Below are 26,284 nucleotides of genomic sequence, written 5' to 3' on the forward strand. Positions count from 1 at the left end.
TATGAAAATATTAACCGCTTACAGCTCCCCTCATGGACATAAAGCTAAAACCACCATCCATCATTATACCAAACTAGATAGACCGGAAACTCTAGATTCCATCCCGGTCTGTGCTGAATTAGCTGATCTCAGCCACACCAACACTTAGAGCACCTTTGTATTCCCTGGGCTAGGAAAAGGTTCCTGTTCCTGATTGCTATCAATGTGTACGTGAACATTGGATGAGAACAATATCAAGCTTTAGTGTTGATGACTCTCACGATAAACTGATGTACTACAATTCTATATCTAGATTCACATAAGATAAATGTTACTTTGGTGAGTTAATATTGGTGCTATTGGCTATGGAACTATACTGTAATAAAAAGCTAGAAGCTTCAGCACACAGATTAAATGGGGAAAGAATGTGGAAAAAATAAAACTTAAAAATATGACTGCCTTGTACTTGCCAGTGTGTACTTTATGTCACAAATTGTTAATTATTCTGTGTAGATATTATCATGCATCTGCATAATATTCACAGTTGGCAAAATATCTAAACTCTAATTGAAGTCTTCCAAGAAATTCAAAGTATAATATATTATCAGAGTATAAACTCAAGGCTGTAATTTCATCTTTCTACATCAGGGTATTTAGAAATCCTACCTGCAGTCTGATATCACCTAAATTTCAAAATAAAATTATTGCCTTTTAACTACTCCTGGGTTGCTCTTATTCTCTGCATAAATGTCAGACTTCTAACAATAATAATTAATGGTATTTTCCAATGAATTATCTTCAATATCATTAGATTAACATTTCCAGGCCTCTGTAATATATGATACAAAGTCTGTGACCTTTGCACATTATCTGTAACTTCAATTATCTAAATAAAGGTCCAACCAGATTAGGGTAATATAAATAAAAACAGAACCACTAAATCTAAACTATGATAAACGTTTACTTAACAGGATAATTGCAATATACGCACTCGTTTCATTCACCTCCACTCACTGTGGTGGCATTAAATATTTTCTTTCACTTATCGATTTTTAGCTCTTATACTTATTATCAAAAGACTGCACCTTGATGCATTTGTTGCTCACCTTCTCTAAATAAAGGCCATGTCAAAGAAAGCCATGACTTCTTTTATAAATGTTATGTATAATAAATAACAAACATCTTGAAGAAACTAAAACAAACGTTAGATTAAAATTTCCTAAGGAGATTTAGTCACTTTGATTGAAAAGATTTGACAAGAACAATTCACCAAAATATGGGGTAAAATGATCTTGTTAAATTATGGTTGTGAGGTTTTTATACAAGCTTTATAGATAAATATGTATTTACTAACCAAACTTGACCATGTGCTGCAGAGTCTAAATTACTTTTACCTAACCAATTCATATTTTAGTTACATTAAAGGTAATGATGAATAGAATAATTTATATATTGGCTTTTCAGTCTATTATTTTTTACTTTCCAGCAGTTCTCTAATCAATACGAGTTTTTGCCACTTCATTCTTTTCCCCACTATAGTAATTGCTTCTATTTAGATAGTTTTTGTCTCCATTAGTCACTAGGTCTTGAAGTTCTCTTTCAACTTCACCTTGGTCATCTGGATTGGCATTTGGTGTTTTCGGTAAAGTCATTTGGAGGGCACACCACAAAGCAGTCCTTGCTTTCCGTGTAGCTATAGCCATTTCTTTGACTGCAATAGCCAAAGCAAGAACATCTGCACATGAAAAATACAAATCAGCTTATCTGAACGATAAAGTGACTTAACAGTACAAAGCAGTATAGTGCATTAATAACAAAGGAACTTAACACTTCCCCCGTGGCAATCAAACAAAATCTTGAAATATCATTGTGCAAAGAGTGGTATCCAAACTCTAGACTACTCTTAGTCAACTTCACTCTCTCACTCTGCATTATAGTATTATAGGATTGAAACAGCTTCATCATTTTTTGAAAAAAAATTTCATGTCAGCAAAAAAAAATGTACAGCTCAGGGAAAAGAGCAGAGGAATAGAGCTCAGTGGAAAGCCAGCTCAAGCATAAGGGGTTAAATGATGCTGCATAATTTATGATGCAATGAACATGTCTTGCATTTAAGGGGACTGCAAAGTTCCTTGCACAGAAAGATGTGTTACAAGAATCTGAACCTCCAGAACATTGTATTGCATGACAAGTCCACCGCAGCCAGTTGGTTGTGTTGGGTAGACTGAATCATGACAGTTACTGTTTATCTATTTTCAGCAGATCTTTTGCATGGTCTAGAAAAGAGCAAAACAAGTCTAATAACATGGATCAAATTGACTTATTTAATGTTGAGAAAGAACCTCCTCTGTCAAAGTACAGTACCATCAAATGATTCCATTTAAAGATATGGACAAGCTGCATTAAGTGGACTAAACAGGCAATGTTTGATATCATTTAAATTTCAACTGGTTAAATTATTTCAGCACTGATACTGCTTCTCCAAAAATCATAGTCATATACGTACAGTTGTACTGTGGAAGCTTAAGTTCATTGTATTCAGATCTTTTGGAAGTCATAAATTTCTCAATTACCCAATACATGAACAATATAAAAATCTTTATTGAACAGAACAAGTTTATGGTGGTACCTCGGTCATCCTGGTATCTTGGTGCTCCTTGCCTCTGTCTATTAGCGGCATTTACTATTTCATCTTTCCTACGAGCTTGGGTGATATGAATTGCTTCTAGATGTCGGTCAAGAGCTGTAGAAATATTAGCATGAAGAGGAGAACTGCGGAGGCGTTCCATTTTCCCGAGCAATGTCACAACCTGTTATTAATACAAGATTTATGCAGTTCATGCATCCATTTATGTAATAATAAAAAGCACGTTTTAGTAATATGAGTACCAGAAATTTATAGTTCAACTGAACTCTAGATTATCATGAGCTGATGCTGCTTGAACAATGATTACTTATAAATTTACAGTTGTATCTTGTGGTAAAATTTATCATTGTGGTAATGCACATCTACACTGGTCAAATATCTTCTCACCAGATGCTTTCAATGCTTAATAAATATAATTTACAGGCTAAGATTAAAGTTGGTAATGTCAGAAAATAATTGCTTATTACAACTTTATGACATTTTGATGTTTATTACTTCAATATACTTAACATCTGTCAGATTAAAAGAGGAATGTCATTCAGATGCATACATTCTACATAAGCTGATATTGGCAATGTTTAAGAAGTATGTTCAGATAATTTCCACTGGATGACAAGCCTCAGCACATAGCCCATTTTTAAAGCAGGACATATAATAATTTTCTTTCAACATTTCTCAGTGCCTGGAAGGATGTGTTACAATACTGTCCAATTTCAAGCACCGATAACCCTCATTTTAAAAGGCACGAAACAATCAGAAGTTAAAAATAAAGATCAACCTTTATTCCATTACTTACTCATTACCATCGTTCCTCTATTCTCTGTGTTAGCTCAACTCTGAATTAATTATGCCATTATTGTTTTGTTAGCAGATACTCCCAGACTACAAAACATTCCAAATGGGAGTACAACCATCTTGTTTACACTACAAAGAACAATGTAGTGACAACAATGGCAAATTATTACAAGTCTGGATGTAACTACGTTTCAAAAAGCAACAAAAATCTTAAACAGAAAAAAAAACTAAGTACACACCTAAGCACATTAAGAAAAAGGATATGTTTAATTAATCATTCTACCAGATATGATCAAAACATACTCTTGCTTGTTCACGCAGTTGATCAACAATCAAACGATCAACCCGGGAAGGGTTTGAAGGAAGCCTGGGAATAGGTGTATTATTTGAACTGGTCACTCTCTTTCCTGGGTAGTTCCGGGCAAGCGCTGCTTCAGTCTTAAGAGAGAAGGGGAAAATAATCATAACCAAAAGAAATTTTGAGAAAATTAACCTGTTTTTAAACATTTCAGAAAAAAATGCTTTATAAATGGCAATTTGGCAGAAGGGTTTACTGATTTGTCTACTAATACCATCAGCCCTACTGTCCACATGTAATGAAATGACAAAACATAATACAAGAAACACTGCAATAAAAAAAATACACATTAAGCTCATCAAGACTTCTTTAAAAGAAAAAGTAGAATTTTTATATTCAGGGCTCTATCCAGATCACATGGCAAATTATAAAATACATACATTAAGGGACACCTTCTGAGAAAGACATGTTGTTAGGGCAAGATAAAAATTAAGATTATAGTTTAGATATGCTTTACCTGATATGAGGTTTTCGATGCTGGTAACTTATACCTGAAGTACAAAGTATGTATTCTCCAGCATTAAAATCCCTTACCTCGACAAGCACATTTATAAATTTTAATTTTTGAAAAGGGAAAAACGTATTGGAAAAAGTAAGCAAGATGTTTAAAATAAAGGAGGAAATCTGCTCGAAGTTAAAATCTAGATTTCAATACAGAGTCAGCCAATAGGAAATGAGCCTTTAGGAATACTGAAAAATAGTTCATTGTCAATTACCCATTTTATATGGGCAAGTAGTATTCTGCAGCTTTGACAGTTTGTAAAATTCAGCATGAGTAGCAAGTGAATTGCAAATTAATTCAGTATGATATGAACTGTACACATCTACAATGAGACCTCTTTAATCCATCCAGGATTACCCTATAGAAATTCAGGCACAGTGAAAATTAGACACAAGATCAAAAGGTCCAATTTTCTGAACTGCATCAAATAGAAGTATTAAAACATGTGGAATGATTTAACCCAGATCATGAATCATAATCATATACACAAGCAACTTTTAAATCAGCAACCTATGAAATGAAAATTAAGCAAAATGTTATAGTAAAACCCTTTATCTAAAGCAAAAAGATTATACAATAATTCAAAAATTATTATACATGGCAGATTTTAGATTTAATTATGATAACACTATGAGCAAAAATAATTATTTTGAGAAAATGAGCAAATTCAGTCCATGCAAAACACCTTACAATGACAAAAACACTAGACTAGGCTTTCACTTTTCATTATTATGCACTTCTTTCCAGATTTAACAGTTGGCCAAAACCTGTGCATGCATGTTTTATATCTTAACAATTTAATTTCCAGTTATTATTACCCTGTACCGAACCTCACTGTGGTGGAGACCTTCTGCCCGATACCACTCCATTCCTGATCATTTGCCCAGCCATCACCCCAACTATCCAGCCTACCTTAAAAACCTCCCTGATCATTTGCTCAACCATCTAAGAACAATCTGTCCATTTCAGATTACAACTTATCAAATTGATTTTGTTGACAAAGAGAACTAGATTTCCTCTGCATTTTTGTGAAAAGGAGCTTAATTTTAACCATCCCTGAAAGGTCTGGCTTTAATTTTAAGATTGTTAGAGATTCCAAGAGGGAGTGCAGTGAATCCACCAGACTGGTTCCAAGGATAGCAGAGTTGCCATACGAGGTGAGAATAGAGTAGGCCTGAATTCTCTAGAGTTTAGAGGAATGAGCTGAAAACTCATTAAAATGTATAATATTTTTAACTAGGCTTCACGAGCTGGTTTCTCTTGATTAAGGAGTCTAGAACTAAAGGTCAATCTCAGAAAGAGGGTTAGTCTATTTGGGAGTGAAATGAGAAATCCCTCCACTCAGAGCATGGTGAATTCTCCACCCAGAATTCTCTATTCCAGAGGGCTTTGGAGGATCAGTCATTGAATTTATTCAAAACAGGTATCAATAAATTTTTAGATATTAAGGGAATCAAGGGAGATAAAGATAGTGCAGGATAATTGCATTGGGGAAGATCAATCAAGATTTTGACGAATGGCCTTAACTTGCTCCTATTTCTTATTTTCTTGATCCAACTATCAATGTCCCTTGACAACTTATTGCTCCCATCACACTACTTACACTGCCACAAAACTTGATGACATAAGTGAACTTGAATTCATGGCTCTCTACTCCTTCACTCAAGTCATCAATAAATATAATAAGCAAGGGTCCCAGAACAAATTTCTGGAAGGGTGGGGGTGGTGTGATCATTTGTCACATCTTGGCATGTGAAGTGCATACTAAATATCCTAAGACTAATGTCCTACCATTGTCAATAGGTTGTCTCCAAATGTTTTGCTTTTGGTAATGGTGCCTTGTGAGCAGTCTTATCAAACAAATATCAACAGACACTTCATTATCTTTCATATCAGTTACTTCACTAAACACACTTATTTGACTGTTAGTTAAACGTATTACCTATAAATACTGGCTCTCTCCGATCAGTTAATATTTGATCAAGCGCTTGTCCTGAACTTAAGAGCAAATTTTAGTAATTTCTTACAGATGTTAGATTAGTAAGTCTATAATATTCTGGTTTCTCTATTTTTTTTTAAATGATAAAGTACCATTGACCAAGTGTCCTTCAATACTATTCCTACTACTCCAGGTGCGATCTCACCAAACCCTATACAACTACAGTTAGGTTTCCTTACTCCTGTATTCAAATCCTCCCATTATAAAGACTAATTTATAATATGCCTTCCTTATTGCACCTGCACTAACACTCAGTAGATCAATACTACCCAAAGCTTCACCATTTAAAAAATACTCTCCTTTTCTGTTATGTTTACCAAAGTGGATTACCTCACATTTTTTCATGTATCCATCTTCCCAGTTACTTGGCTTGTTTTTATCCTTCTGAATCCTCATCACATGCTCCACCCTATTCACATACCCACCTAGTTTAGCATCATTTGCAAACTAGGAAGAATGACATTTGTTCCCCTCAGTTAAATCCTTCACATAGATCGTAAATAACTAGGGCCCGAGCACTGGCCAGAGGCCCCATTGGTCAGAGCCTGCCAACCTGAGAAAAATTCATTTATTCCCATTCAATTATCATTAAGTATTAAATCAGTAAAAATTCCTCCTCTTAATTTCAGTATTTCTGTCATTGTCACACTGCATCTTCCTTTACAGTGAAGATTGCTACAAAGTAATTATTTAACAAGCCTTCCACAGTTTCAATTACAGTAAACCCTAAATCTGCATGTGATGGGCCCACATGACCCTGAACCATTCTCAATATCCATAAAAACTCTGGCTGAGAAACTGACTGGCTTAGCATTGCTTATTTCAACAATCTGCAATGGAAAAATGAACTCTTTTAGAGTTAATCTCAAAATCAAGGAGATTCCAGTCACGTTGCCTGCCATATTTTAAGTCATCGCACCACTCCAAAGGCAGGAGTTTTGCATTGACTCCTGTCCATGCTCCAGCAACTGGAGCTGTGCACTACTATAATAACAGTCATGGTAGCACAGTAGCCGAGAGGAAAAATCAAGGTGGACTGCTCCATGGCTGCCAGAATTACACACCAGATATTCATACTTTATCATCATTTGCTGTCTCCTGCACAATCTAGCATCAGAAAGAGTAAATGCTTGCCTCAAGACAAGGAGCAGGATCAACCATATTAGGTAGCAGAGGTAGTCAAATTCTCAGTGTCAATCTAATTGCTTAGAGATTATGTTGAGGATCCCACTCCATGGGCTTCATGCAATTATGGGCTGCAGTCCTAAAATCATCATGATTCAAATGTCCGGGGGCCATTGCAAGAGATCATTGCTCTAGCATCACTCATCAGTTTATAAATACAGCAAGTTCACACAAAGCTTACTATGACCACTGGTCAGTTCCTGCTGAGGGAGAAAGCATTCACACCCTAATAAAAGTAAAAGGATAGCTCTACAAATTTCTTCCCCACTCATTTCTAAGGTAATCCTTGCCTCAGACAGCCATCTGGCTAATGATCGAGGAGGATAACGGATATGTGTTCATTATTAACTGCTGTGGTAATGCGGATCCTTCAGCATACAAAGACAAATCATTACATCCAATCAAGTAAATTCATTGAAGGCCTTTATAAGCAATTTTACAAATGTGGTGTAAACACCTGAGAAATCAATGTAATTAGCAACCATGCTGTTCATGAAGGATGCAATTTGCAATTGCTTGACTTAGAGATATATCACAATCGACTGCAGCTGTTCTCGTTGACCAGCTTTGAAACTGAGATTTGAATCCTGAAGAATCAGTTATTGATAAGCTGAATGACTTTTGCTGAATGTAGACCTTGGAAATCTATGTTGCTGTGCAAATGACTAACATAAAGTCACAGTCTCATACAGAACTGGTGTTAAAAGCCAGAGCCAACAAAGTAGGGTAATGTACAAGACAAAATGTTCTGACATATCCAGCTTTCTTAGCAGATGACTTCATAAATGCAGGTAAGAGAGAGCATTTTTATATTCATCTGCATCAAGACATGATGAAAGCTTACAGAGAATAGCAAATGGGATGGTGGCCCATTCTAGTGGACCATGGTAAAATTAACATTCATTTCACAAATTGTGTGAATGGACCTTTTACAGGGATGAGAGTTTCAATAGTGCTATAGAATACTATAGGAGCAAAGACCATTTCCTGACCATGTAATCGTATGAATTCACTAAGTAATGGAAGCACATCCTGCTTTCAGAAATGACTGCATCTTTCCTTTTCCATGCAATCATTGTCTAACTTTTAATTGATACTTTCATAACAGTTCAGGAAGGACATTCAACTTGTGACTCCTGAATGCTCTGATAAAATATAACACAAAATAGAATGAAGTTTCGTAGGCTCAGAATATCAAGTAATCAGCTACCTGACAAATCAATTTCATACGACTCCCCTAACTCTACCGAAGGAGACCACTGCATCGTGCATTTTCCCTTTTTTCATAAGCCACCATCATTGTATTTCCTTGGGAATGTTTGATGTTCGGATGATGATTTTCTTTTTGTTACACAGACATAAGCAAACAATTATGCCAAAGGAAACTTACTCCCTATACAGCTGAAACCACCAATCAATGTTTTCCCTTAAATTGCTTTCCTGTAGGCTTACTAAGCCTACTACAATAGTTTTTTTTGACCTAAAACGTTAACTCTGTTTAACTTTTCACGGATGCTGCCTGACCTGAGTGTTTCCAGTATTTTCTATTTTTAATACCGCAATACAGTGGCTCCATTAATCATATCTATCATTGGGCTGGTGGAAGGATATCACTTTATAGTTGTATGAAGCGCAAATGGCCATAGCAGGGAACCACAATAAACTCTCATTTAAGGGCTGGCTTGCAGCTACAATGTTTTGGCAAGAGGGGATCTAGTCTTCGGATGGCTACTGTACAGCACAAGCAACATCACCTGAAGAGCGGGAGGAATAAAGCTGATTTCTTGAGGACAGCATTTTCACCTCCACAATACCAATGGAATGTTTGCGGGGTAAGCAGACAAAGGGTGGCATATCTGATGCAATCCAGATCCTACAGCTGATTCCAGGCTCATGCCAACACTGACAATCAGCTCCCACAAGGCACCAGTCTGTTCCCTGATCACAACCACTAAAGCTTAAAAACCTTGAATGTCTTCTGTTTGTGCCTCCATTGAACAAGAAATCTATTCCAGCAGTCATGGTAATGTGAAACAGTTGATATCAATGCTGGCTTTTCTACACTTTCAGAGTAGAAAAGATCTACTTATGCCTCTGGAAGGCCACCTACACAAGGATGGAGATGGACTTTCCATGCTCCTCGTCATCTCTTGCATTCTGTCAGGTAGGTCAAACATTTGGATATGTATCAGCCTCATGTTCATGTGTGTGCTCTAGTTTTGTAGTCTTCTTCCAAGTTTTTCCAGAGCTACACTAACATGCCAATTCTCCCTTTGGAACCAGCACATTAATTTTCCATTTCCTCTGGACTACTTCACATTTATGCTAGGTGTCACTCCATAAGAATCGCAATTATCTAGCCTATCCTTTCAATATTTACATTGCTCACAGCTAAGCTGGTTCTTTGTGGTGCCAGGTAAAATTAGTGGGAGCGGCTAGGAAATATAGACACATGTAAGAAGAACATTCATTGTTGTGAGAGAGGAACTGATGACAAAGGACAAGAAGACAGTTGTGCATTAGCTGCAGCACGTGCTTCTGCCAGCATAGTACCATGCCCATTAGGGGGAAGACATGGTCTTTACACCTGGTTGGTCTTTGTGCACTTGAAGCCTCTAAGTGAGGCACTTGGACCTTGTCACTTTATCCTTGAAGTCAAAGGGGACAATTATTTTCAAACTGTTTCAGTGATATGGTTGTCCAGCTTGTTTTCCATGTGTGCTTGTCTCTTTCCACATGGCAGTCTGTGCCTAGTTGCCTCTGTGTATGGGTGTGGGTTTCTGGCTGTCTCTGTTGGTGCATGTTGAACACGCCACTCGTCTCAGCATGGGTGTGTATTTGTATCTGGTTGTCTGTTTGTGTCAGGATATGTGTTAATGTGTAAGCTGCTGCAAAGTGAATATGGACTGTGGGGGCTGATGAAGCAATGTGTGGCATAGTTGTGTGTGGTCTGAAGGGCCTAAGTTCTGTAAGTGAATGCAGCACAAGGTCTAATTCCAAGCATGCACATTCACTTACCTTAAGGTCACAGAATTTCTTTTGGCATAAGTACTTGATTTAGAGTTCTTGCAGCAAGTTCATCTGTTAATAATGGCTGGGTGGTTGCAATGGCTCCTGTATAAGGATGGAGATGGACTTCTCCATGCTCCTTAGCATCTCTTGCATTCTGTCAGGCAGGCCAAATATTTGAATATGTATCAACTTCAGCATTCACATGTGGGCTCTCCTTTCATAGTCCTCCTATCTACGACTTCTAGATTAATACTAACGTGCTACTCTTCCTTTGGGGAACTGCCACATTAGTTTCCTTTTCCATCTGGATTGATTACTGCCTGCTGATGCTAAGTGCCATTCCAGAAGACCCACAATTGTCTAGCCTAGCCTTTCAACATTCACATTGTTAATAGTTGAACTGGTGCTTACTGGTGTCAGGCAAAATTACTGTGAGTGTCTAGCAAATACAGAAATATACGTAGAAGAACATTCATTGTCCTTCATCCATTCTACCTCATTCACAAGGATGATCTGAGTCCTATTAGCAAAGTAGGAAACATTTTCCCTCCTTTCAGCATTTTCTCAGAGCTAACAAAAGCACATAACATTGTTGTGGCTTAATGCCAAAGGCTCGAGTCCTGACAATTAACAGTGCTAGAAAGTCCCATCAAGTTCTTAAATTCAAGTAAGCACTGGAACGGAATAGATTGCTATTTAAGGAAGCATTGGGCATTGAAAATATGCCTGGAAATATTCATCTTGATTGCATCCAAAACTTATCTGAGCTGCACTGTTATTAATTTGCATGGGTTAGCTCCAAGAACAGGATCAGCGTTTCTTTGTTAGAAGAAATTCAATTTCCAGGCATTGTGGTGTCAACCTTAATATTACCCTTTTTTTATATACATGTTCTTTTTTGTAACTCTTACTACTTTCTCTGTATCCATTTATGATTATCTTGCTCCATTTTCAATGATCATTTTCTTTGTATTTCTCCCAGTTTGCAGGACCTCCAGTATCTTTCTTAATGTTCATGCCCTTCTTTTGATTTTATAACATCTCTCATCTATTTTATGAGAAAAATTGTTTAATTACCCAAGTATTTGCCCTTTATAGATTCAGACAGGTCTCATTTAAAATACCTCTAAGACCCCCTACTGTTCTCTCTAGTCAATTTCTCTAAAAATCCATTATTTTTATTGGCTAGGGAGGTTCATGGGCAATTAATGTCAAAAGGATATGGAAAAAAAATGTTCTAAATTAGAAAAGCGATATAACAAAGGTAATAATCCCTGGATTATTACCAAGCTACATTCAGATTGGAAGTCAAAAACGGAATTTATTGCTTGACTGACATGCGATCTGGTTTTGATTAACAGGACACTGCCTCCCATACTAGAGAAAGATTGGCTTCACTTACTCAGGCTAGGACTCTTACTTGCAAATCAAAAACTAAGATCATGGATAAAATGTTGAACAAAACGGAGAGGGTGGACAGAGGAGAGGAAGGCTGAGGTTGATGTAAGTGGAGGGAGTTCAGTTTAGGGGAAAAAAAGCACAAAACTTCAAAAGGGAAAGAGCAAGGTGGCAGGCTAAGAGTGAAGGACAAGACATATGTTGGTAATAATGCAACAGCAAACGGGTCAAATCAAAGCAAAATGGTAATATCAAAATTAAGTGTTTCAATGAACAGAACACTTACGAGACAGTTGCATTAGAAGTACAACCAGCAGCAAATAGGTTTGACCTCATACATTACAGAGATGTGGTTACAAGTTGACCAAGGTTTAAAACTGAATTTTGTGTGGTACTTAAACTTTCAGAAAAATAGAATGGTAAAGCAGGGCTGGGGGTGAGTTAGGAGTGTGTGGGGATAGGTAAGATCTGATAATAAAGGACAACATTAGTACAATGAGAGGGGATCATAGCTCAGATCAAGAAATAAAATCAATTCAGGTGGAGATATGTAATTACTAGTGAGAGAAAATACCTGTGGGAGTAATTTGCAGTTCCTTAATATAGGAGTAACTAACTCAATTAGGGCATTGAACCTTGGTGTGCTTAAGTCTAGTGCTCAGTCCATAGTGTGGTCAAGTTCCTGGTAGCTATGATTATCTTGCTTTTCGAGATCATAATGAGTTCAGTCTCCCAGTGGTTCCACTCATCAACAGTTTTAATTATTACCAGCTGAATCAAACAGTTGAGAACAAACATCTTACTTATAGTCACATCATCCACAGTACAAGTTAGTACAAGGATAAACTACATTCCTCAGCCACTTCAATGCAGGTATTTCTCCTTAGGTAATCAATGGTAGGCCATATTCCTGTTTGGCTGCAGTGAGAGTCTCCAGCTCCTTCCATTGATCAAGATGTGGTCAGATGTTCTCAGAGGGAGACTTCTGAACCAGCACAACTAAGCTTGGAATGGGGATATCCTCATCAAAGGCTTTTACTGGACAATGCCAAAAGTTTTCAGTTCCAGTTGAGATGACAACTATTTTGGACACAGGACTTTTCTAGAGGCTTGCATTCTTGGGCTAGTACTGAAGTGTCTCTACATCAATGGTATCCTAACTACATATGCAGTCATTGCAATATTGCATGCTAGAATTTGCATGTCATTTGTAATGGTATTGTACTGTTGTTAATGAACCTAACACTAGATGATATATTAAAGGCTATTAATAACTTCTTGCATATGTATTAGATCCCAACCCTATGATGTCATGCTAGGTGGTGGGAACAAGCTAACAAAAACCAAGGGAAGCCCATTCATATGCAATTCCTGAAGTCAATGCCACTAGGATGGCTCTAATTCCATCTAGATTCCTTAAATTTGTTTCTCCTCCAAACACACAATCCATCAAGATTGTGATGATTTGCTGCATAGTTGTGGCCATGGTGAAGCCATGTTGGCACTCAAAATAGGCACATTTTCAAATAGGCAAATGCCACATGTGAATTAAAATCTGTCCATCAGTCTAGCTATCAAGCAAGAAATGTTGGGGGCTTGAAACAAAGGTGATAATTAAGGGGCAATGTAACCTGCAAATTTTGATTGAGCACAGTCTTGAGGAGGACTTCACTATTCCTGAAAATAGAGACTATTGTCTGGAATACATCTAGGACCCAAATCAGGGAACAGGCTATTAGTCATGAGTATTGAAACAGAATCAGTTAGTAACCTCACAGTAAAGGCTTCTCTGAGGAAGAGTGAACATGATTTGAAAATTCAATTCAGTTTGAGGATGTGTGAAACTAGAACTAAAAGCTTAAATAGGAATGAATTAGCTAAAGAAGATTGGGAAATTAAAAGACATGACTGGCATTCATTTAAGAAATATTTCATAATTTGTAAGTGTATATTCTATTGAGATCACAGGAAATCTGATCCATTTATGGATAACTAAAAGACATTAAGAATGACATTAGATTTAAAGAAATTCTCAAATGACAAAACTCTAGTAGGTCTGAAGATTAGGAGAATTTTAGAAAATTAAGGATGAACAAAAAGAGGGAAAAGATATAACGTGACCATAAACAGGCAAGAAAATAAACAGTTTGTGAGAGCTTCTACAAATATATAAATAGATGAGAGCAGCACAAGTAAATACTGATTTCTTAGAAGCCAAAGATGTTGAATTAATATTAGAAATACGGAAGTGTCAGAGACATTAAGCAAATACTTTGTATGCCTTCACAGTAGAAGACACTGAAAATATACCAAAAATAATAGGTGATCAAGAGGCAACAAACCAATGGAATTAAGAGCTGACAAATCTCTTAGATCCAATACCTTCCAATCCACCAGGCTTCTAAAAGAAATTGTGCTGTAGAGACAAATGCATTATCTCTCAAACTTCCGAGATCTGGACAGGCTCTTGCAAGGAACAGCAAACATATTGCTAGCAAGCCTTTATTCAAGTAATTAATATAGTCAGTTGAGGTCTGCAACACTGATCCTTGAAGCACCCCACCACTTACATCTTCCCAATTTACCAGTTTATCACTAGTTTTTTTGTTATTTGTTGCCAAATCCTCCAGCCATTCTAATGTAGTACCTTCAACCCCTAAGCTCTTGACTTGTGTAACAACTTCTTACGTAGTATCTTGTCAAATGTATTTTGGAATATCCATTACCATCACATTCACTGGCTCCATTTTATCCATCCAACCTGTTACATTCTCAAGTAACTCAAGGAAATCCCATTTAACCAATTTACTAAAGATCACATTGCTTCTACCCAATCACGTTACACTTTTCTCTGTAATTACTTCCTTAATGAATTCAGGCATTTTCCTGACATTTGATATTAGGCTAACTGGTTTGTAGTTCCCCAATTTGATTTAACTAACTGGCTTGCTGAGCAGGTCAGAAGGCAGGCATGAGGAAACTACATTGATGTGGGACTGCAAGAATATATAGGGCTGATTGGATAGGAACAGCATGTTCTTTTCATAATTATTTTTACCAATACTAGATTTTCTAAAAACCTGAATGGCTCTAGCCTTCTTTACAGGCATTCAGAGGACCTCAGCTACTTCTATGATGAACTTTAATAAGTTGATTGCAGCATAATCTCCCATTGTTCCCTATTCTCTTCAGCAGAAGCCTGTCTCTGAATTGTGCATTGTAATCAGCTTTTACTTATAGGAAGTAAAACCACATATGCAGTATTATATAGAACTGCAAAGGCATTTTGGGCATTAAATTTATGATACAAGCACCAGGTATATTTATTGATATTTTTGACTTTTAAAAACTTACAGAAGGAATAAATTAGGTAATATTATAAATGACTACCAAAATATTAAGCATTTGACCTCAGAACAAAAGTTTAGGATTGGCATTTTACTTCCATTCAGTATGAAAACATCAGGTGCATTTATTTATAATTATTATTCACAGGAACAAAAGGCATTTAATAAGATTTATCATTTGAACAGCAATAAATGTGGCTTTCATTTCATTAACAAAACTTGGAATCTTTGTAACAAATCACGTTTGAAACTCAAGCAATGGACTTCATTTCAAATAGACAATGATATCACCGCCCGAACCTGCACCCCAAGCACAAGTTTTGCAATGAAAAATGCGTGGGTCCACTGCTTGGACCAATCCAAATTAGTGCCAGGTTTAGAGGCTTGGAGTTAGTGACAGAAGTGCCATACTATCGAACCAGACTCAATGAGAAGTACGATGTAATTTTGCAAGGTCAGCTAACAGCACAGCAGAAGATGCCACTGCCATCTTAAGCTGGATTCTTCCATTATAAAGGCCAAAAAGATAACAGCCTAAATGGATTTTGCTTAGCTGGTGTAGCAATGGTAAGTCTCCCCCCCCCCCCCCCCCCATTTATGTCAAAAAGCATTTAAAGACTACACTGAAAAATGCAGCAGGGAAGGTTAAGGCTGAAGATCAAGAGCACTAAATGGTTACTGACACGTCAGTGATAAATAATATAGGTGCTAATAAAATGGATTCTACACAAGTGCAGAAATAGCATTACAGTGAAACCTGCAAATTAAGGACCACAAAGGAACTTCAATCAGATGTCTTTTATTTGCAAGTCCTTACTTTCTATATATTTTTTTATACATGTAGGGCAAGCTAAATATGCCAAATTCCTTAGGATTTGGCAGAGGTCTTTCAAACTTTATTTCTCTTATCCTCACCTGTAAGATGCGATTTCAGCTCATTCCCCCCCCCCCCCCCCACCACCCCCCAGTGTCCTAGTTCTTTGCTTTTCTATGGTTATTTTTCCTTGATGAAGCAATTGCTAGATCCTGAGATCTGATATGAAGGAAGACAAAGGGGCTCCTGTAGACCTAGAGAGTATGCCATAGGCCAGCAGAAGTGGAGAATGGTTGAACTAATTCCTGCAGACTACTGTCAAGGACACCTTCCCTGCCTGTTGCTGTTAAGTGTTCACCGTACCAAAGTACTGGGATGCCAACTTTAGATACGTGTATTCATGGAGGTTTGGTCATGTGATATCATGACCATTACATCTGATCCATGCGTCATTAGATCATGAGATTTAATCAGATGATCTCTACAAATGTTATTGGACTTACCATAAAAATTGGGTCCCCTGCAGTTGAGAATCTTTATTCACAATGATGAACCAGTAGCTGTTATATGAGAAGTTTCAATTACTAATTGCATTATTGGGAATATTCTCAATTTGACATGCAGTCCATGCTAAGTTACACAAATTACTGGAATTCTGAAGAGAGTTTCGGGTTACTACTGGCCAAAAGTCTCGCATCCCACTGCAAGCGTTCTGTGCAAATATAACATTGTAGTATTGAACCTGCTGAGCTAGAGTTTGCAGCCAAAAAGTCTTAGGGTCACTAACTGCAGAAGTTCCCAGTTGTGGCCAGGAAACTAATCACAAACAAGTGGGGAAGCCAAAAGCAGAACAATTCACTCCAGCACTATATCAACTTGTGATACAAGAAAGCTTGCTCCTGACTAAGGATGGGGGTCCAAAATCAGCTCCAGAAACTTGAAGACAAAAATTTAGACTCATATTCCAGTGCACTACAAGGGATGACTGCATTGTCAGAATTGTAGACTTATCAACAAGATGTTAACTCAAGGTCTTGTCCACCTCCTATGAAAAAGTTAAATAATCTATGTTCTCGTGAAAATTAGCGAGAGAATTATTCTCAGCATCTAGCTATTTATATTGCAATTAGAATAACCAAAAAAGGGTATTATGGCATTACTGCTTGTCCACGCTAGCTGTGTGCAAATTAAACTGCAAGCATCACTACATTTTAAAAAAACTACTTCATTGACTGCATATTGCTTGAGGCAGTGAAAGGCAATACACTATTGCAGGTTTTTTTAACACTTCTTCCCCAAAGCCCCAATTTCAGTCACTCACTTTTAGCAATTTCAGGGATATTTCCCAACTTTTTCCATCTCCCCCTCCTCCCACACCATTCTCTCCAACTTCCAGCAAACCACCCCCAATCCCAAACAGTGCCCAATTTATGAAAGAAAATTTTATCCAGCATTCATAGCAGAAAAGAAATCTCTCCATCTTTACAACAGTAATGAATATTCAATTCCACCATTATGCATGTTGAGTGTAATTCCCCATTAGTTATTTTCTTATGTGCTGGTGCTGACGTTCACTTAACTATCTACATCATATCTTAATTCGTAAATGAGCTTAGTGCTTTTAAGTACTTTAAGCAGATTGGAATTTGAAAGTGTCCATTGCTCAATGTAATTTAGATGGGACCAACAGCAAGTGACATTTTGGCAGTAGCAAAATGGAGACATGAGAGACTGTAGATGTGGAATCTGTAGCAACAAACAAGATGCTAGAGGAATTCAGCAGGTCAGGCAGCATTTGTAGAGGGAAATGGACAGTTGACATTTCAGGTCGAAACCCTTCACCTGGACTGAAAGATAGAGGGGAGATAAGCAGTATAAAAAGGTGAAGGAAGGGGTGGAGCAACAGCTAGCAAGTGATAGGTGGATCCATGTGAGGTTGGGGGGGGGGGGGGGGTTGGTGGTTATAGGCATATGGAGAAGGGGAGAGTGGAAATAGCAACACAAGCTGGGAAGTGATAGGTGGAGGCAACAAAGGGCTGCAGATGATAGGATCTGATAGGAAAGGAAGGTGGAGCATGAAACCAAATAAGGGAGGAGGGGAGGGCAAACTAGATGACTGCTTTGCCGAGCACCTGCGCTCATCCACCATGGCCATCTGGAGCTCCTGGTTGCTACCCACTCCCACACTGACATGCATGTCCTTGGCCTCCTCCACTGCCAAACCAGCACCTCATATTGCCCATCACCCACACATTCCTTCCCCTACTGGTTCCATGTGTTCATCCCACTTCTCTTATTTGGTTCCAAGCTTGCTATTTCCACCCCCCCCCCTCCCCATCTGCCTATAACTTCCCTTTTTATACTGGCTATCTGCCCTCTATCTTTCAGTCCAGACGAAGCATCTCAACCTGAAACATTGACCGTCCATTTCCCTCTACAGATGCTGCCCGATTGGCTGAGTTTCTCCAGCATCTTGTTTGTTGTTTTGGAGTTGCTGTTTGAATTGACTTCATTATAATTAGGAATATTTGTCAGAAGCAATTGATCTGCTAAACCAGAGAATTAATGTAAATCATGATAATAGAAATATAAAATGTACTCTGAGCCACTAGAACATGAGCTGAACATGTTATCTGAAATTCTTCTGGGTCAAAATTATGGTGTGGGGCAGCGACTCTAGCACTGGCTTCTGGAAGAGCCTCTGATATTGTACCCAAATCTCAAGGCAGAGTTCATGGAGGAATGGAGTTGTGGGAAGGGGGCAATAAGAAGGAAAGAAGAGATATTTGTGGGCAGGAACAAATTGGAGAAATGATTGAAAAGTCAGATGATGTGAAGTAAGAAATTCAGCACTTATTCAAGAAGAGGTGGTGGTCATGTGCAGTTGGTGGTGGTGGAGTGAGGCTAAGAACTAGGGATGGGAGGTTAGAGGGTGGCAGTGAAGGCAACTAATAATGACAGAAGGCCGGCACCTACCTGGAGGAAGATGAATGCCTCGGAGTTTCCTACAGATGTCTGGTTAAAGTACAATCCTTAACTAACACCAAAGCAGACATTTACCTTCTAGTTATAATCTGTAGGCCTTGTATCCCTATAAGTAACATGAGAGCTATACACCATATGATGTTGTTGCACATATCCATTAACCTCATGTGTTAGGAAGTCACTTGCAGAGAGCTGTCAGCAAAAATTTTGGCCAGTAATCTCTTTTGACTTGAAAATGTCACCCTTGGCGTAGATAGAGAGGCACTTATGCAGTTCCAGTATTTAAAAAGCTGTTGCAAATATATCTTTGGGATTGTATATCTCAGCAAATCCATTGCCTTTTTTAATGAAAAGTGATGTAAGTTATTATTGGGGATCTAATTCATCTGGAGCAGTTACAGTTGGAATCCCAGCAAAATTTTAGGAAGCAAACTGTTCCTCAACAACCTCACTGAACTTGATGAAATGTACAAATTAGTGACTGACAGCAATCTAGTTTGTCAAGTTAAACCTAGTTTTAAGAAATCTTTACTAAAACACCATTTAAAAAGGTTATTGGACAAGAATTTATTATAAGATTGGCAGTGAGATTTTATTCTGGAAAGCAAATTAACAGTATTCTTGTAAGCAAAGAATGCAGCCTAGCATGGAGCCAAATCGTGAATGGAATCCATGTCAGGACTTTCCCTAGCAAAACCTCCATTAATGTCATCATTCAAACTATTAATGAAAGTACTTACAAGTTTGCTGATGTAAGTTATGAACGTATTTCACAGTAATTCACACAATGGGGTTTGAACTTTAATGTAGCAGATGGAACCCTGGTTGATGAAGGATATTGAGGCTCTGGTCAGGAAAAAAGGTGTATGACAGGTTATAAGCAGCTGGGATCAAGCAAATCCTTTGAGGAGTACAAGAGATTTAGGAGTTCACTTGAGAGAAATCAGGAGTGCAAAAAGAGGACAGATAGTTCTGGTAGACAAGGTAAAAAGAGAATCCCAAGAAATTCTACAAATTTATTAAGAGCAAAAGAGTAACTAGGGAGAAAATAGGTCCCCTTTAAGGATCAATGTAGTCGTCTATGTGTGAAGCCACAAGGGATGGGTAAGATCTTAAATGACTTTCTCATCCATTAGTTACTGTGGAGAAGGTCATGCAACTAAAGAATTAAGGGATATGAATAGTGATGTCTTTGAACATATCCACATTACAAAAGAGGTGGTATTGGCAGTCTTAAAGCATATTAAGGTGGACAAATCCCCAGGGCCTGACCAAATGTATCCTAAGTCATTGTGAGAAGGTAGGGAAGAAATTGCAGGGGCCCTGGCAGAGATATTTGTATCTTCCTTAGCCACAGGTGAGGTATGGAAGACTTGAGGGTGGCTAATACATTATGCCTTTATTCAAGAAAGGCTGCAAGGACAAGCCAGGCAATAGCAGGGCAGTAAGCATAACATCAGTGGTGGGAAAGTGACTGGAGGGTATTCCAAGGAACAGGATCCACCAGCATTTGGAATGGCAAGGACTGATTAGGAATAGTCAGCATGGCTTTGAGTGGAAAATCGTGCCTCACAAATTTGATGTGTTTTTCTTTTGAAGAAGTGACCAGGAGGACAGACAAGGGCAGGGCAGTAGATGACATCTACATGGACTTTAGCAAGCTTTAATGACAAGGTCTCAATTGGTAGGGTAGTCCGGAAGATTAGATCACATGGAATCCAGGGTGAGCTAGCCAACTGGATACAAAATTGCCTTGGTGGAAGGAGGCAGAGGGTTGTTTTTCCAGATTGGAGGCCTGTGTGCATAGTGGTGTGCCACTGGGATCAGTGCTGTGTCCACTGTTGTTTGTCATCTATATTAATGATATGGATGACAACGTTGTTAACCTAGTTAGTAAGCTTGTGAATGACACCAATATTAGTGGTGTAGTGGACGGTGAAGAGGGTTATCCAAGTTTACAAGAGGAACTAGACCAACTCAAGATGTGGGCCAGAGAATGGCAATAGGAAATTAACTCATACAAGTGAGAGGTGCTGCACTTCAGCAAGTTAATCCAGGGCAGGACTTGCACATAAATGACAGGGCCCTGGAAAGTGTTGTAGATCAGAGGGACCAAGGGGTACAGGTACATAGTTCCCTGAAAGTGGAGACACAGTTGATATGGTGGTGAAAAAAAGCATTTGAATAAAAGAGTTGGGACATGTTCCAGCTGTACAAGACATTGAGACCACACTCAGAATGCTGTGTGTAGTTCTGCTTGCCTGGGTATATAAAGTATGTCATTAAGTTGGAAAGGTTACAGAAAAGATTCACAAGGATGTTACTGGAATTAGAGAGCTTGAGCTACAAGGAGAGACTGAATAGACTGGGACTTTTTTTTCCCCCTAGAGCTTAGAAGGCTGATGGGTGGCCTTGAAGAGGTTTATAAAATAATGAAGGGCAAAGATAACGTGAATGGTCAATCTTATTCCAAGGGTAAGGGAGGCTAAAACTACAGGGTAGAGCTTTAAGGTGAGAGGGGTAAGATTTAAAAGTACTTGGGAAACATTTTCACACAGGGTGGTGGGTATATGAGCTGCCAGAGGAAGTGATAGAGGAAGATATAATTATAATGTTTGGAAGACATTTAGACAGGTACATGGATAGGGAAGGTGTAGAGGGGTAAGGGCCAAATGCGAGGAAATGGGACTATCTCAGACAACTTAGCCAGCATGGATGAGTTGGGCCAAAGGGCCTGTTGCTGTGCTGTATAACTATGACTCTCCACTGTTAGTAACTGCAGCATGATCGATTTGGGGCTGGATAATTTCTCACCAAAACAGTAACAAAGCTGGAAGATATCTGTGGGTCAGCAAGTCATGCTGCAGGCCATTGGAAAAGAAAGTTTTAGGTTAGATTAGGCAGTACAATATTAAACAGTAAAAGATACAAGGGCTTGGTGAAACTGAATTTTAAAAAAACTCATCAATTTTATTTTGAACAGAAGATGGAAATATCAAGACTGTTCCAGGACAATGTGACCAAAATGCTTATCAAATTTAGGGCTTTGTTAATTAAGTCAGTTTGAGGAATCAAGGACATTTTCTTTGAGGTACTTCAGCCTCTGAGCATAAGTTGAATTTGGGGATGAAGAAAGGAACAGATCTAACCAAGGTAGGTAAGATTGAGCATACCCCAAAAAGGTAAGATACATTTATGCATTTGCTTCAGTGAATTTTGAAAGAGATTACCAAAATTTTGATAATGTGCAGATCTTAAAAGGGAGGCAAGGTTTTGGAGAGAGGACGACACTCAATTTATACAAGGTACAAATTTATTAAAATAGTAAGCTGGGACTAATCTTGCTCATGAGTTATATCAATCTCCAAGAGCCTGCATGCTTAATGTTGGAGATAAGAAAACTCCAGGAAATTACTCTTACATTAGTCTCAATTTTTTTTCTCCTTTTCCCAGTACATGGAAGAGATGGAGGGGATGTCAATAAGGGAAATTTTAACCCTTAAAAAAAAGGACAGGCTTTGGGTCGGGTAGGATTTACAAATAAAACCCAAACCTAATCCACCTAATTCCAGATGTTGGAGGTTGGATGGTCTGTTTCCAGGAAGCAGGTTCCTCATTTATATATTTAAATTGGGTTTACACCTCAAATTCTTAGATTTCACATTCGCTCTGAGTTCCCTAATAGGAGCCCAGTGCTGAAGACATCCAGCAATAGTCAGCAAGTTCCTTGGTTGAGAAATAATCACAAAAGATGTCAAACACGGCTGTTAAATTTACCAGAACACAAGGTAAACCAGTTCTTCCATGCTTTCCACAAATGCAAAATGGTCTGCCCTTCCTCTTCTGTTACTAGCAAGGCCAAAGAAAAGGACTTGATTTTAATGCTCATACAAAACTTGCATCCCTAGCCCATAATGAATTTCCTGGGATCCTGATCAACCCTCAAACTCTATTTTAAATAAACATAAGCTGAGGCAGTCCTCATATCTGATCACCTAGAGTAAGCAAAATGGGGAAATTTATTTCAATGCTGAAAATAAATCCATAGCTTTAGGTCAAGAAATAGACAGCATGGTATTTTATTAATAAAACAAGAATATTTAAGCTTAAGATGTTCCTAGAGTCCTTGAAATAAAAGTTAAGCTTTAACTATTTCAACAGACTTATTTACCTTTTTTCTTTCTTTTTCCAAAGCCCTCCATTGTTCATAGCATTCTTCTAATCGAATATGAAGTTCGTTGGCCGGACCACTACGATTTTTCATGGGTCTTGGAAATCCAAAAGGCGGTATAAATCCATAAAGGGGGGCATCACCATAAAACATATCATTGAAAAGAGGATACAAATGACTAAACTCCTCATAAGGAAATAACTCACTGGGATCCATTAATGAAACAACAGGGTGACCAAACTGAAGATTATTTCCTGAAGCAACACCAAGTGGGCCAAGTTGGGAAATATGGTTCCGTCTAAAGTCACCCATCATGTAGGGACTTGAAAAAGCAGCTGAAGAACGAGTCATATAATTTGCTACATTGTTGCCGTCTCCAGCTCCTTGTTGAGAATTGTGATTATTATAATAATAAGACGGAGCACCTAGCAAATCTCTGTACGTATTTTGTGAAAATTCATCATCCTTTTTTTTCACATCTTCATTCAAGTCATAATGGCAGTTTTGCTGCTTAGTTTGATAGCTGGGATATTTATTTGCAGCATATTGCTGAGATGAACTCCCATGAAATCCATTTACTTGCTTTCCATTTTGACAGTTTTTCTCAATGGGCGATTCAAAGTACATATCTCCACTGGCTTTGTTTTGTCCTTCAACATGTGTACCTGTCTGAGCCCTTTCCATATTATAGGTGAATTCACTACTAGACACCTTGGAGTGATTATCCTGATTATAAATTCCTGTAGACCTCTGGAAATAAGCATTATTTTGTGAAAAAGACATGGAAGACTGATGAGGAGCTGGACAGTATGAGTGAGTAGATGTTTTAGAGGCAGGAGACGTTTGATTACTGAGGTCTGTTGAACTATCTGACTTCCCAAATGAAGCAGTAGTACTAGTTTCAGAACCAGAAGTAGCCAATTTTGTCCAGGATTGCCTATTTTGGTAGGATTCTCCAGAATACACAGATACTGGCAATGCATTTAAGGGCTGAACGTATTCAGACTGCTGTGAAAAATGATCATAATTAGAATGTTGTTGCTTTTCAAAGGCTTTCTCAAAGTCACTTCTAATTGGACAAAATGTATGAGGATTTCTTCCACATTCTGAAGTGCACTTTTGTCCCAAATCGCTACCTAATCCAATTTCCTTTGAAATTTGTTTATCACTCAAACTTGATGTAGATTTTATACAATATCTTAGGGCATGTTGATCAATGTTTAATTCATCAAACCCATTTTGCACTTGCTTTCCTTTGGAAACTCTGGTACATGCATCCATTTCTATTACTGGTACTTCTGGTACACAATCAGAAGCAGATTTTCCATCTGCCATGTTAAAATTCACAAATTTGTTTTGTCTGAATTTACTGCCATGCAATTGCTCCATGTATCTGTTGCTGGTATTGATGTAAGTGTTTCTAGAATTATGAAGGAAAGGAAACAAATCTGTAGATGTCGGATTGGTAGCATTACCAACTTCTTTAAAGTCTCCCCCATCTCTGCTGTACACGTGCATCTCTGTTCCTGGTTCTCTAACTGATAATCCTACCTGAAGTTTGGAACAGTTCTTCACATAAGGAAACTCTTGAAAGTTCATCTTAGTGGTATCAGTGGACTGAAAGGGACTGCAATCTGTAGCTTCTTTCTTTGAAGGAAAGAGCCATTGCTCTGAGAGATCCAAGTCATTAAATCCTAAAAAATCTTCCATATTTATTTTTTGCTGAGAGACTAAATGATTATCCTGCTGGTACTGCTGTTTGTCAGAAGTTGCTATGGATTCTTTTGCATTAAAAACAGTTTGTGAATATGATGCATCTACAGGCTTCTTAGACTCAGATGAGTGATCAAGGTGTTCAGTATATCTGCTAGTTGTGGAAGACCATATCGATCTTAACAAATTAGAAGATGCATTTCTAAAATAAAAGATGCATTTTAGGGAACATTAGATATTAATAAAATTCTCAACAGACAATATACATTTCCTAGGCTCATTTTCTAATCTCCCAAGATTGCTGAGTACTCACCCATGGCCCCAAGTATAACCTTCCAGAGGAAGCCCAATTACCAACACTTTGCATTGTGTAATGTAGGGGTTGTCTCCGTGCAAGTTGCACTCACAGAATAGCTTGGATAGCTGGTGAGGTCTTGTCCCCACGCTCACTAGCTATGAAACCGTTGCATATTTGTGAATGTCAACGCCATTCAAAATCATTTTGAGCCTGCTAAAAAGAATATTTTTAAAACTCAAGTACTTAAACTTAATTAAATTTAAAAATTGCATGTACCTCTCTTCTGGCAGTTGCCTTTCCCCATACACTTGAGTCAGATACAGACTTGCTGGGCAAACTTCCCATACTGAGAGCTGAGATGCCTGTGGAAGTTCATACTTTTTGGTTGGATTCCATGAGGATCACCAGTACAGTGCAGGAGCAGCTAGGAGTACAGTGGACAGGGCAGAATGCCATCACTGGCTTCAGCCCTTGCCACTGTTGGAAACCAGGACTTTTGCAGGTCCAGCTTTGCACTGGCACAGGTCAGAAGATTTGGCCCAATATTACATTTAGTTTGCGTGACAAGATGGTACAGCTATTTGAAATCACTGCAATACAAAGCAGAGGAAATCCCTGTATTATTCCTTACACATTCAATTGACTGCCTCTGCCATACAGTGCTAAGACATATTTAATTTAACACTAGCTCACATGGATCAGCAGCAAGAGAAAACAAAAAGCATCAAAGCCTAGAAAGTGGATCACTCTCAATAAGGTGTACTAATCCCGCACAACATGTTTAATCTGCCAGTGCAAGCGCAGCTCAGACACAGTATGGAATTGGTCTCCTACTTTAAATGGCAAACCGCATAGATCCCAACACCAATTATTTCAATTTAGCATACCTACAGCACTTTGTGCCAGTTGACATCAGGGATCCAGCCCTCTCCACCAAACCAATGAAAGTTGTGTGCTGTGTATTTTCTAATGAAATAGCTGGAAGGGAGACATTGGAGGGAAGGGAGCGCCCTCACCTGCCCACTTCATAGACTACAACATCAACATCCTTACAAATGGTAGAACAGAGAAGTCACATCAT

At 38.2% G+C, this 26,284-nt stretch overlaps 1 protein-coding gene across 1 annotated transcript in view; it reads right to left on the minus strand.

The window, feature by feature from the left end:
* Positions 1-1,472: 1,472 nt before the first annotated feature.
* The window catches only part of LOC127582835 (meiosis-specific coiled-coil domain-containing protein MEIOC-like), a 40,182-nt gene continuing 15,370 nt past the window's right edge, over positions 1,473-26,284 (minus strand). The window contains exons 5-8 of the mRNA XM_052038401.1: positions 23,193-25,107; positions 3,725-3,859; positions 2,609-2,789; positions 1,473-1,714 (exon numbers count right to left, since the gene is read on the minus strand). Coding sequence (XP_051894361.1) covers positions 1,473-1,714; positions 2,609-2,789; positions 3,725-3,859; positions 23,193-25,107 — 2,473 coding nt within the window. The remainder of the gene's footprint in view (positions 1,715-2,608; positions 2,790-3,724; positions 3,860-23,192; positions 25,108-26,284) is intronic.

Source organism: Pristis pectinata, chromosome 25, assembly GCF_009764475.1.
Source record: "Pristis pectinata isolate sPriPec2 chromosome 25, sPriPec2.1.pri, whole genome shotgun sequence".
NCBI lineage: Eukaryota > Metazoa > Chordata > Chondrichthyes > Rhinopristiformes > Pristidae > Pristis > Pristis pectinata.